This window comes from Buceros rhinoceros, unplaced genomic scaffold (assembly GCF_000710305.1).
Source record: "Buceros rhinoceros silvestris isolate BGI_N320 unplaced genomic scaffold, ASM71030v1 scaffold4284, whole genome shotgun sequence".
Taxonomy (NCBI): Eukaryota; Metazoa; Chordata; class Aves; order Bucerotiformes; family Bucerotidae; genus Buceros; species Buceros rhinoceros.
In genome coordinates, this window is record NW_010408703.1 from 89,707 (window position 1) to 103,680 (window position 13,974).

Below are 13,974 nucleotides of genomic sequence, written 5' to 3' on the forward strand. Positions count from 1 at the left end.
AGGGTGTGGGACAGTATGGGTAAATGCCTAGGACAGTGGTCACCTCCGATGTTTTGGAATCTTGCTCCTAAAGAAGTGCAAGACCCCGACAAACTAGTACAATATTTGGAAAAAGTATGTTGTCAACCTGACAACTACAGAGAGACACAAATCACTGCCATGTGCTAGGGCCTGGTCATGCCCATCAACCCCACTTCAACACTATTCAGCACCCTCAAGAGGAAAAGAAGGTCTGTGGGACTAAAAACAAACCAGCAGGCATTGTGGCTGTTCTAACCCTTGTGACAAGCACCGTGGCTACTCACACCCTGGTGGCAGGCACTGCAGCTGAACCACAGAACCAACCTGTGTAGGTAACAGTTGCTCCTGTACAGAAAAGGTGTATAGGAAAAAAATCAGTCTGCTTAGCGAGGGATGAAGATGAACCAGAGCCATCATGAGAACAGGAGGAAGAGGCAGAGCAGATCACCCAATTCCTATCCCTGACTGAGCTGCGAGATACGCAAAAGGATTTAAGCCACTATCCAGGTGAGCACGTTATTACCTGGCTACTCTGATGCCAAGCAGCTGGGAGGATTCCTCTCTAGGGAAGGGGACATTGACAAGGTTATTGGAAAACAGACGTAAGCCTTCAGCCTTTGGAGGCAATTTCTGTCAGGTGTGAAGAAAAGGTACCCCTTCAAAGCTGTTATATGTCACCCAGGCAAGTGGACACCATGGAGGAGGTGTCCAGTACCTGAGGGAATTGGCTGTGCTAGAAGTGATTTATAACAATGAGAATGACAAGTGGCTACCTACAGACCCAGCGGAAGTCCAGTGCGCACTGGCCAAAGGGTGGAAGCTTCTACCAAGTGCACCATCATACGCGATCACATTGGCAACGGTGACCAGGGCAAAGGCCAGAGACAACCCCAACAATGCAAATGAGGTCTCTCTTCCTCCCCCTGGGCGTGCACCTCAGCAGTGGAGGAAGTATCCTGGGAGTTCCATCAATTCAAAGAGGACATGTCCTATTCCCTACCTGTATAGGACTGTATCTCAGGTGCTACAAGCAGGCACTTCCCTGCACAAATGAAAGAATATGGCAGGTACACACCATGAGGTACCCTGTGGTTTTACCTACATGACCATGGAGAGGACATGAGGAAGTGGAAAGAAAAACCCACTTCAGTCCTAGATGCATGGGTACATGAGTTGTACAGGAAAACTACCCGCACAGGAGATCCACTTTTTAGGAATAAAACGGCAAGATGGGCGTTGCCAGATGTTATTAATTAAATGGATGTGATCAGCAAGATAGCAGCTACATCTCCAACTAAAAAAAAAGAAAACACAGGCTTTCTTAGGCATTGTGGATTTCTAGAGAATGCACATCCCAGACTATGGTGTGATTTTAAGTCCTCTCTATCAAATGACTTGGAAGAACAACTTTAAATGGGACCGTGCTTAGTGACAAGCCTTTTAACAAATGAAGCAAGAGACAGTTCATGCAGTAGCCCCTGGTGGCACAGCTAGCTTCCATTATCAGGGATGACGATGGTTTGCTATCTATCAAGACAGATGGATCATAACCAAAGTTTCAGCAATAATGCAGAAATTGTGTCCTTTAGCTGAACTTTGCTCATTATATGTCATTATAATACCAAAACACAGCTCCATCCCAAAGGATACCTGCCTCCAAGGTATGACCACTCCCCACTGAGCATGCGTCCTATATTTTATCACCTGTACCTTTAAATATGAAGTGAGAGATTTCTAATCCAATCAAAACATGAGTAATGTATGACTAGAGTCATTCAAGCTCCACCTGAAAGTTTACAAACATCAGAAAAAGTGATGAATGAAAGGGGGAACTGGGGGAAAAGACCACCACCATTGAAACTTTGGGATCAGTCAACGGGCTGAACCCATCTTCTTCCCACCCCACAGGGAAATCTATTAGGTAAAAGCTCTGTGTTATGCACACTTAAATACTAACACATCAAGCTAGCTATTAATAATCACTAGTGTCTAGGTCTGTTTATATGTTTAGGTTATTACTTTAAATCCATCTTTGCAGTCAATATACTATCACCACTATCATTAGAATCCCCATTTTGTCACAAATCTATATAATAAATTGTTTTTGATTTAATCAATATGAAGTTTTCAGGAACTTTAGTAATTAGCATTGGGGACTAAAGGGATTTGTCTCAGTGTTGCTGCTCATGAGAGTCCCTGAACAGGTTAGGCAAACTCAATGGAGATGTCAGACAGCATGGCCCACAGATCAAGGGAATGGTATCTGTGCATATGTGTATATGTATGTATATATATTTATATGTAGGACAAGTAAAGTAGTGGATCTGGGCAAGACACAGATGGTATAGAATAAGAATAGAGTATATAATAGTGTCCTGGGTTAGGTTAGGATAGGGTTAATTTCCACATCTCGGTTAGCCAGACTGAACCAGCCATGGCATATTCGATACCACACTACGATCATGCCCAGTATTTATATAAGGGTGGGAAAGGAGTTCCCAGCACCAGGGGGGTGCAGTGCAGCTTGGCACAGTTTGGTCAGCATGGTGAGGCACAGCTCAGATGCAGCAAGCAGTGCACTGTACATCACTCACTTTGCTACAGTTAGTACCATTGTTCTCTCTCTCTTGAGTTTAAGTAAACTCCCCTTATCTTAACCACTTGGCTTTACCTTCCACGCTCCTTTTCCCCACCCACAAAGTAGGAGCGAGGGAGCACCTGTAAATGTTTAGTTGACAGCTAGGTTCAAACCACAACACCAGCACTACAGAGAATATTTTCTGACATCTTCATTCATGACCTGGACAATTGGACAGAGTATACCAATAGCAAGTTTGATGATGACACAAAACTGAGGGTATCGTTGTTTCACCAGATGTTTGTGTTGCCATTCAGAGGGATCTCAACAAGCTGGGATCCTCAGCATATGACAGACATGGTCATACTGAAGTAAGTCCACTGAAGGACCACAAAGCAAAGGAAAGGGTTGGGAGCATCTGCTACACAGAGAAAAACTCAGAAAACTGGGACTGTTCAGCCTGGAGAAAGGAAAGCTCAGGGGGACATACTACCAACACCAAGTGTAAATACTTGATGGGAGTCTGTAAAGAAGACACAGTCAAGCTTTTCTCAGTGGTGCAGTCACATGAAGAAAAAGACAATGGGCACAAATAAAAACCATATGAAATTCCAGCTAAATAAGAAAAATGTTTTTATCCTGGCAGAGTGGTGAAGCACTGGAACAGCCTACCCAAAGAGGCTGCAGAGTCTCCATTCTTGGACGTACTTGAACTCAACTGGACACCACCCTGGGCAGCCTGATGTAGCTGATACTGCTTGAGCAGAGGGCTAGGCCTGCTGGAGCAGTGGGACTACACACCCTCCAGAGGTGTCTGCCAGCCTCAGCCACTCAGTGATTCTGTGTGATTTTGCTCCTAATTTGCTTGCAGCATGCTCAAAGAGAGTATACAAAAATCAACCCCATACTAATCAGAAACAGTTACAAGATAAAAATGAATTTCTGATCAAAATATCTATTAATATGCCTACTCAAATGAGGAAACCACCAAGCACACTACAAGAGAGACACCTGCCTGTCACCACAGCAGATAAGGATGACAAGTCCTAAGAAAAATTATGCTCTCCGGCAAGCATGTAAAAGAATAAATAATCAAAAATCGCAAACTGTATGTAACAAAGGTAACGAGTGGCATTTTAAATATATGTACCTATATACACATCCATGTATATGTACATATATATGCATCTATATGTACATATACATACATAGAAATATATACATCTACACAAAACATATATTATACGCATAAGTTTATATGTATGCTTACAAGTAGGATATATTATACAAATATAAGCACATATTGATAAAATGTTTCAATATGTTGTACACTCCAAACAAATACAAATTTAAGAAAAAAGTCACCATCAGCAAAACTAATCGAAAAAACAATATCCTCTCAGCTAAGCACCAAAACTGAAATACCTGGTGCTCACATCTTACAAGGGTGTGAAATAAAGTTTCATCCCTTAGAGAATGACATTAAATAAAACCTCTACGACCTGCACATACCAACAGTTTAAAAGAAAACTGCGGCTTCCCAGAGATGTACATGAAATGGGTAGTTACTGTGACCCTGGAAGCTTTATAACTGTGCTGCAAATACAGTTAATGTTCATCACACCAATGCTCACCACACCCACCCACTTCAAGTGATGTTGGCTTTGTTTCTGCACCACAGTTTTGGTGAACACACTGGGATTCCGAGTACCTCAGCTATCTCTGTCACCAAGAGAATACAAGAGCGTTTGGGGTAATTCAGGAAATTTCCAGATTCCATTATCTGTAGTTTAGAAACACAACACAGTGACAGGCATTATGAATTATGGCTTCTCAGGGGAATGGCATAGATACCATGAAATGGTTTACAGCACACAGCAAAGAATAATCTGAAAATCCCAGAGTGGCAAAATACGGGCTGACTGGAAATCTGACTGCCTTACCATTTACAGCATGGAGGTAAACAGCAAGAGCAGCTGGGGGGTGCAGAGGGCCAAAAAAAAAAAAAAACCCAAAAAACAAAAAACCAAACCAAACAAAAAAAAAAACCCCAAAACAAACCACAAACCAAAACATACAAAAACAACCCAGCAAAATTGTTACAAAAGAAATGGTTAGAAAATTTTGACTAATCACAGGCATGAAGTCACAGCACACACTTCCAGTAAAAACACAGGAGCTAGAATAGAGCTTACTATATTTGCAAACAGTTTAATATTTCCTGGATATCTGTGATGGCAAAGCTCAAGTCACAGTGAGTCAAGCAAACCTCTCCCATTTGACATTCAGAGTTCCATGACAGTTCTATGCCAGCAAGACATCACCAAGCACTCAGCAGTAAACATAAAGTTATAAATCCTGATATTCCGTATAATTTTAAAATAAAAATTGCAGAAATACATTGGAGTTAATCTTCAGAAACAAAAACAACAATTAAACATTCTTCAAGAACATGAAAATGCAAAGGCCACCAGGGACTCTAAACCGATCCATAAAATCCGCACCGAATGCAAACATGAAAAATATAACAAGGAAATAGATTTCACAGCTACTTCAGGAGCATAAAATTAAACCTAGTGAGATCATGAATGCATTGCAAAAACAAAGGCAGCAAAGAAAGGTGGTAGCTTCTTGAAGACATCTGCTGTGCAGGATGGATCCTTTTGTGTTCATTGCTTTTAGAAAAATTATGTTCCACTCTTCAGAAGCATGTGACTCTTAGAGACACTTTTACTGACATTGGGTGAGATTTTCAAAAACACCTGCTATTCTGTAGGGCCAGAGTTAAACCGGAGTACTTCAAATCCTTGGTCCCTGCTAATTTGCTGAAAAACTGCCCCTTAATGAAAACAGTTATCTTAGTGTCTACAGACATTGTTACTGTTAAACTGAAAAACAAAATTCTTGCTAACAAACTGACAGGTAAGCAGAACAGAGCAAGAAGTTACAATTGCACAAGAAACAGAGCACCAGACCAGTTTGCACGTAGACCCTCAGAGACTTTCTTTTCCAATTGATTTTAGCATGCACTGTAAAAATTTCAGATAGTATTGCCAAGGTGTGAGTTGAAGAAGTATTTTTTGTAGAACTGCCTATACTGCATATGAAAGACGACATCACGTGAAGGAAGCCAGTTTCCTTCCTTTCTTCCTCCAGAGGCTGTCTCTAATAATTACAACTGTGCTCCTGGTCTGTTTTCAGAAAAAAGGGCAGGGTTGGAAAGGTAGGCAGGCAGCAGACAGGGAGAAACAGACAGCAGTGAGAAGAACAGAGAGATTTGCAAACTAGTTTGTCTTTTTCAGCTCCCTAAGTTTGAAATTGATCATGGAAAACTGGAGATAGTAAGGGAGATGGGGTATTTTTCACACTATTTGTCAAAGAATCTTCTGCCAGCATTAAACAAAAACTGAGCAGTCAATGTGATACTTTAATAAGACGAAGTTTTAAACAAGGATAAAAAAATCATCAGTGAAAAAAATGGAACAACAAAATGCTTCAATCATTAAAACAACACGGTTCTAACATCTTAGTCTATAGAGAGAAGAAAAGATCCAAAGACTACATTTTCTCCTCAGATTTGTTCCTCTAATTCCGGAGTTGTTGCTTTAAGTTAATTAAGAACTTGGGTTTTGTCTACATAAACTTCTATTATTTTGACTTTTTTCATTAAGAACCAATAGAAAAATAATTTTATATACGTATTGACACCTTGGGAAGATAAGGAGAAACTTCAGTATTTTTACTACAAAAAATACACAGTATTTAAAATTCTTAGTTTGTATTGCTAACTACTAAAACTTCTGCCTGAAACAGTTTATTTTATATAAGCCATTTAGCATAAGACTTCTTCTTTCATAACAGAAAAGTCAACAAGAAATTTGTAGCCAAAGGCAATTCATTAAGAAAGATTAGCAGACATCAAACGACAATGATACTCATCAAATATATACATGATAAGTATAACTCACATACTAGTGATATGAAAAAATACTATCACTCAACACAATAACAGCTAAGGATCTAGGAAGGAAAACATTTGAGCCCAGAAAAACATGTAAGATCAGTTTGCCCAAATATCTTCCATAAATTTAGAATGTAGGTTGTATGGAAAAACATACAAAAGATTACTTCAAACACTTCAAAATAAGTACACTGTCCATCTTTTTATTACCTCAAGTACAGATCTTATGTTCAAACAAGTACTTATTTTACATACATATTTGAACAAGATGTCTGTGACAAATTCTAAAGTTGTTTTGCAGTGAAGAGCAAAGAATACATTTTGAGAAATTTTAAGTTCCGTGATTTGGCCAATTCAGTTTACAGTTTCTTAAACTGCTGCCAATATGTGGCATTTTTGCAAACCTCGATTACCTAACTAAGAATGTCATCTTTGCTGACCCTAGCCCTCTCTCACATACTAGTTCTGAGAATAACTTCAGAAGACAACAAAGCCTATTCGTTCATTATGCATTTTACAAATTCCAGTGGTTGCCTCTTTTAAACTCCCATTAAACTTGCCTATTTTTATTGATTTTTCAAACCCCAGCCACAATACCTTCTAAATATGAAAATAAAAGGACATCATTCTTCTTCTAAAGATTTCAGTAAATACTGGGATGACAATCTAGGTTGCAGGCATCAGAAGTCATAATTCTATTTTTTCCCCCCCAAAAAAGACTTAAATACTGACTCTCCACAGTAAGATAATTTCTGCTTGGAAAGCAAAGAGGAGTGTCCATACCACAACTCAACTGCAGCTCATGAGGCATAACCTGAGGAATATTGAAGGAAAAATTATTTGTCTAACACAGGAGTGATAAACACCGTACACCTGTAAAACTAAGTGAAAAAACGACAATTACCCGGCAATCCATTTGAAGTTACCAGTTGACTTCTGCCATTACCTTAGCTTTGAGGAATTCAGTAGTCTAGTCAATTAATATAATTAATTCTATCCTTTATTTCTTTTCCATAACTCAAATAATGCAGCACTCACAGATTCAATGTAAAGAAATAGTATTTAAGACCTAAGATAAATCTTAAATCACTGCGCTTTAAACCTTTAGCACAAGACTATGTTGACTTTTGCTGACTTGTCAGACTTTACTGTAATTAAAAAGCTTTTCCAACTTTAGGGCATTTCGCCTCTCCAACCAAATGTTTATGTCACTAATCATATTGATATCTTGTTACTCTCAGTGGAGACTGGTAGTTCTCTGATCCAATGCTAATTATGAAAGTGTAATTTTTCAAGTCCATTCCTATCTACTCAAAACCTGATAGTAATATACTCGGTCAAACTATATCAGAGGGAGTCTAGATAGTAAACTGTCATCTACTGGTAGGATCCCAAAAGCTTCCCATCTTATGGAACAGAACGGTATCAAAATACACTGTTGCACAAAAATATCTCTAATGCAAGATAATGGTCTGTATCTAGTCTTTTGAGAAGATTCAAGATTTAAAAGGCAATGAAATCATTAAATACTTACTTAGCTCTTATCATATCACAGTTCTTTTGGGAGAGTTCTTCCTGTTTCACAGCTACCTGAGATGACAAGTTACTGCATACACTGTGCAACTCTTTCATTTGTTCTCTTGCCTCTGCTAAATCAGTTTCCAAATTCTGCAATTGAAGCATTTGAAATGAATTAAAGATGATGTATAAGAAAGAGTGAAAATCTACTAGATATGTTTTCTACATACACAGACAAATGGATGTGCACATACATACCTGTATATATTTATTGTTTTTTCAGCAAATATATATAGGTATATGTGTATGCATGCATGTAGAAAAAACATGAAATACCAGGAAAGAAAGGTATGTTTCAGATGTTATGTGCCCACCTTTACTTTATTGTAGGAATTTTTCCTTAATTTGTTTGCGGCATGTGGAAGGAGAATCCTGAACTAAGCCTTTGCAAAGCAGTAGTACACATGAACTGAGAAACATGGATAAAGACTCATTTTTGAGACTGCTTGTTAAATTTCCTCTGATTTTGCACTTCTCATACAGTGTAAGGAATAGCTTCTTCAGAAAAAGAATGTACAAAAAAACTTCTGGAACTGCCCATTGAAAACAACATAAACAAGCAGTAGTTTACAATTTACAGTAAGCCTTACTGTGGAAGTTAGTGAGTAAAGTGCGAAGGTTTATCTGGGAACTGTAGCAGCAAGGCAGCTTCCTCAAGCAAGACTTCAATCTCTACAGAGTTACCTTTCTACAGTTCTCTGGAGGTTTAACAGCTTGGAAGTGTACTCCAATCTTTAAAAAACTTTGTATGACTATTCTCCCAGAGTGTTTTGAGGCAAGAATGGAAACAGAAATATTACAGCAATACCTAGAACAGAGTTTCAAAAGGAGGCCACAGTCTTAGACCTGCTTTGGTAATATGCTACTCACAAGCACTTGTTCTCAATAAGGCAAAGATTCCAGGATGCTTCAATAATTTAAAATAAATACCTGCTAGTAGGATAGCATCCCTAATCTACTGCCAGTATATTAGTTTATCTTCCATTTACATACAGACTTTAAGAAATAAATGTACATTTTTCCCTTTCAGCAAAAGATGCATCAAATATTGAAGATATAAAAATATTTTATAACTGAAAAGCAAATAATTGTCTCTTTAAAATAGCATAAAAATATCTTAAACATATTTGGATGTATCAGAAGTGTACTACAATGAAATTCTCTGAATTTGGACAAGAATTATCATGTTAGTAAGGTTAACATGAGGAAGTAGCAAAATTCATGAGTAAATGAGGTAGAAAAACTACCTACCTCTTGATAAATCTCAGGCTATATACCTGGCATACCTGACTGATGACTCATCACTGAATCTCAAAAGTTACATAACAAAAATTACTTTGTCTCAGATAACAAAAGATTTCAGAATGACAGGAGATAGTTCATTCTATCGACCCATGAAAATATTGAAATGTAATAAGGTATTTACAGCTTGCAGCCAAGTAATCTTACAGTTTCTCCTTAGTGTTTTTTTTTTCCACAGCAGCTAAAAGTTACTGCATATGTGAACAAGAACTGTAATAGTTCACATGTTCTGTGACTAGATCTTATTTGCCCATCTTTCACAGCACACTACAGAGTCGCAGATGTTTTTCATGTTAGAGATTTAAAAAAAAAAAAAATCTAATCTTGCCAGTGCTTAAGTTCCCATCCTCCATTTCAGGGTACAATACAAAGAACAGGTAACAGATTATTTTGTCATAAATACAACTTTAAAAGTTATACAATGGCACAATTCGAAAACAGAAGAAAATTATTTTCGAGTACTTCACCCCGCTCTTGACATACACAACTTCAGATTTTTATTTCAACCAACAAATTTATCACTTCAAACTTCTGAACTGATTTTGAAAACTTGACTCTTTTTTAGAAGCACTATTTAAAGAGCAAAACATGGAAACACGAGCAAGGAGGGACTGGATAGACAAATACCATATGTAGTAAAATACCATACATTGAGGCATACAGTAGAGCTTTTGTACATGAAAGAAATGTACATGAAATGTAAGATTATGAAATAACATATAATCTTTTACACTCACTCTCTGAATGTCTGCATTTTTTAAAGCCACATGGAATTTGTTATGTTGCCCTTCTCGTTGATACAGTAAGTGAGAAGGTAGTTTCATTGCGTAAACATGCGAAAATTTGCTAATTACAAAATCGCTCAAACCTAATTTTCAAATTAAAGCTTATTTCAATTGTACATACAGACTGTTTAGAAAACCATCTTCTAAAGCACATTAAAACAAAGTAGGTGCTATTTAAAACACAGAAAGGCAAAACATCTATTAGTTCAGTTAGATGAGGAAGAAGGTGAATTTAGAAGAACTTCAAACATGAAAAGCGTAACACAGACAAGGCATAAGGCAGCATAGCTATGCATAAATTGTGCATTAACACGAAAGTTTTGTTATTTGTAGCTTCAAACACTTAAAGTCACTGTCAAATACAGTAGCTTTGTTTTCCTGTTTTTTTCTTGTTATATATTATGACAGAAGAGAGAGTATTTTTTCAAGGCCCCATCCCCATTCCACTAGTTTTTCAGTGGAACTAAAATCCCAGTCTCCTGTTTCTCGGAGTGTTTTATTTTAAAAAGAACCCCTCCCTCTCTTTCTTTAAAAGCTCCCACCTTCAGACTTCAGAAACTTTGGAAAGTACTTTGCTAACTAGAAAAAGAAAACAAAACAAAAGACTAATCAAAAATTCCACTGTCTACACGGAAAGCCTTTTCTGTCTGAGTTTGGGAAAATATACACGTTTCTTATTATTATACTATTACTTGAGCAATCATCACCCAAAGAACAGCAAAATAAGTCAAACACCTAATTCATTTTTAAATATGGAGATACATCCATGCATAAGGTGGCTGATTGTCAGCTTTTCCATTGTGCACTTTTTGGAGACACAGAAAGCTCAAAGAAGTCCTGGGAAGCACAGAAGAGTAATTTTCAATAACTACTTTAAGGCAGAAAGTAAAACTCTAATTAAATTTTTGTGAACTGTACATTAATTCTATGAAGGTATCTATGGGAAAGACAAACAATAAAACTTGCCATCCTTTTAGCCACATTATCAGGTCTCCTCCTGTTAATCTGTCTCACTCTGATTTTGTCAAGTAAGAGAAATCTAAGAAAAACTCCTTAAATGGACGAAAAAGTGACAGAAGCACTGAAAAAGCTGAATGTTATACCTCAATTCAGCTTATAGTAGGCCTGGAAACAACCAGTCTTTGAAAGAGGCAAGTGACACTTTTCTGAGAGAAAGTGGTTTAAAGACGGGGTTAAAAAGAATGGGGTAGTAACAGTTCAGTCTCTGAACAGAGGCCACTTCTCCAGAAGAAGAACCTGTTATTTAGACCTAGCATTTCTATCATCTAATACATATTTTAAAAACGTTAGAGCAGCTCACATTGATAAGATTTCATTTCATTCTTTCACATATACAGGTGACTAAGACGAATAGTGTCTGCATATAACATCATCTACAATATTGTTAAATACACTGTTTATTACCGAAAAACGTGTATAAAAAGAGATGCTCATTTAACTCCCAAACTCAAGGCTGAGAGGTAGAACTGACTTTCAGGAGGGGATACAATTTCTGAATTCAAATAATTTTTATCTGTAACAATTTTTACAATCACTTGAGAACAATACAATTCCACTATTGAATTTACTCAAATTATTTTAAAAAGCATTTTCAGAGGCATGTTATATTGGAATGTACATATTAGACCATCATTTGCAGCCCAATATCATATAGTGGGATAATGTCATATTTGGCCTCTGTAGATAAGGAAATTATTATTCTTTATTGTTTATAAGCATACTGTTAAGAGCCAACCTAGCATCCAATATTGATTCTCGAGTGTTGAGTAACAGAAACATGGAATGTCAGGAACCGAGGGAAAAACTAATTCAAACTGAAACTTAAATTTTCAGGTAAATATTCACAGAAAGAGTAAAAGAGAAACCAGCAATAAACTATAAACATAACCGTGTTTTCACAAATTACTATTTTACAAAATATGGTTAAAACACTATGACATGTAACTACTTCTTAGAGGTCAAATAAAACATTTCACTCTTGCAAATAGCTGCTCAGTGCTTTACAAAGAAAGGGATTGAAGTCTCCTTTGGATGGAGATGGCCCAACCTCCATGGGCCCCAGCCTCAATACTGGGCTGTCATCCTGGGCCAAAGACTTCTCCTTATCTCCAGCGTCAGCTTTTCGCTTTTCAGCTGGTGCTGCCTCTCATCCCTCCACCACAAAAAACTGCGAGGAGGCCAGCTCTGTCTCCTGTGTCCCCTCCTGTTGGTGCTGGATATGCTGTTGCATGGCCCCAGCTCCGGAGCCATCCCTTCTCCTGGCTGAACCAGTCTGTCCCACAGTCTCTTTTTGCACGGCAAGGTGTCCAGCCCCACTGTCTCACCTTCAGCCAGGTTACTCATATCTTTCTTGTAGTACACCCAAAATCAGGTGCAGTATCTGGAGTACTGACGAGGAGTTGATGCCTCCCCTGGATCATAGGGCTATGCCCTGGTCATGCCTCTCTAGGTGCTCTTGGCCTTCACTGCTGCCTGGGTGCACAGGGCTGGCCTCAAAGCAGCTTCTGCCTGCCAGTGAGCAGGGCTGTCCCACAGAACTGATCCCCAGCCCCTGTATGGCTCTGCCTTCCTAGGACAAGGCTCATCATTTCTCCTGGCTAAGGCTTTCTGCTGAGGTCCCTCAGGATGGCAGCAGAGCCCTCAAGCACATCCACTTCCCCCTAGTTTGCTGTCATCAACAAACTTGACAAACATGCTCACTGTCCCCTCTTCCAGATCACTGCTATACATTTTAAACAAGATAGGCCCAGGATACATCCCGCAGTACGCTACTTATTACCAGCCTACAGAGTACAACCCATTAACCACAGCTCTCTGAACTCAAACATCTAAATACTTCTCTTAAACATGTTGCTCTCCACCTATCCAACTGTAAAATTCTAACTTGGGTACAAGAATACTGCAAGACAGTGTCAAGTATCTTACAGAAGTTAAGGTCAATCACATTGAAGCTCTCCTCTTGTCCACAGACAACCATTTTACCACAAAAGCCAATCACTTGCTCAGGAACAATACACCTGTGGTAAATCCATGATTGTTTCTAGCCACTTTCTCCATTATGTGCCCAGAAATTACTTGCAAGTAATTAATTCCAAGTAATTCTTTGTGATTTTCCCAGGGACTTAAGTGAGGTCTATCAATCTTTGTTCTTGGATTATACTTTTCATCATGGACCTCTGATCTTTTACTACTTTTGCAAGATGATAGGAAACAGCCTGACAGTGACATTAACCAACCTTGTCAGTACTCTTGGATACTTTTCGGTTGGTCCAATGGATGCATACTAGTCAAGTTCTCTTAGCCATCTCCCAATTAATCTACTCTTACTACCTCTCCTTGAAGTCCATCTCTATGCACAAATGCTTGGGAGAATCGTGTTGGAGAATAGTGAGGCACAGACAACTTGCAGTACCTCTGCTGTATTTATTACCTGCTGTCACTATTTCATTCTTCCCTTTCATCCATAGGCCCCCATTTCCCTTATTCAGCCTTTTGTTACTAAAGTAGTGCAAGAAACTCTTGTTATACCTGTCATCACACGGAAGTCTCAGCTGTAGGTAGGTTACCATCATCCTTGTGCCCAGACAATGTTTCTGACCTCCTCCTTTGTAGCTTTCACTGTTTCCACTTCCTGAATACTGTCTTCCATTCCCTAAAGTGGGGTTTGGTAATCAGTTATGTTTAGCCAAACTAGTCTCCTGATACACCCTCTTCTTTTCCTGATTATC

General features: G+C 38.4%; 1 protein-coding gene across 1 annotated transcript in view; it reads right to left on the reverse strand.

Moving 5' to 3' along the window:
* CNTLN (centlein, centrosomal protein) overlaps positions 1–13,974 on the reverse strand; it is a gene marked incomplete at both ends in the record, with an annotated part of 114,803 nt that overhangs the window by 71,193 nt on the left and 29,636 nt on the right. Inside the window, one exon of the mRNA XM_010134950.1 lies at positions 8,095–8,228. Coding sequence (XP_010133252.1) covers positions 8,095–8,228 — 134 coding nt within the window. The remainder of the gene's footprint in view (positions 1–8,094; positions 8,229–13,974) is intronic.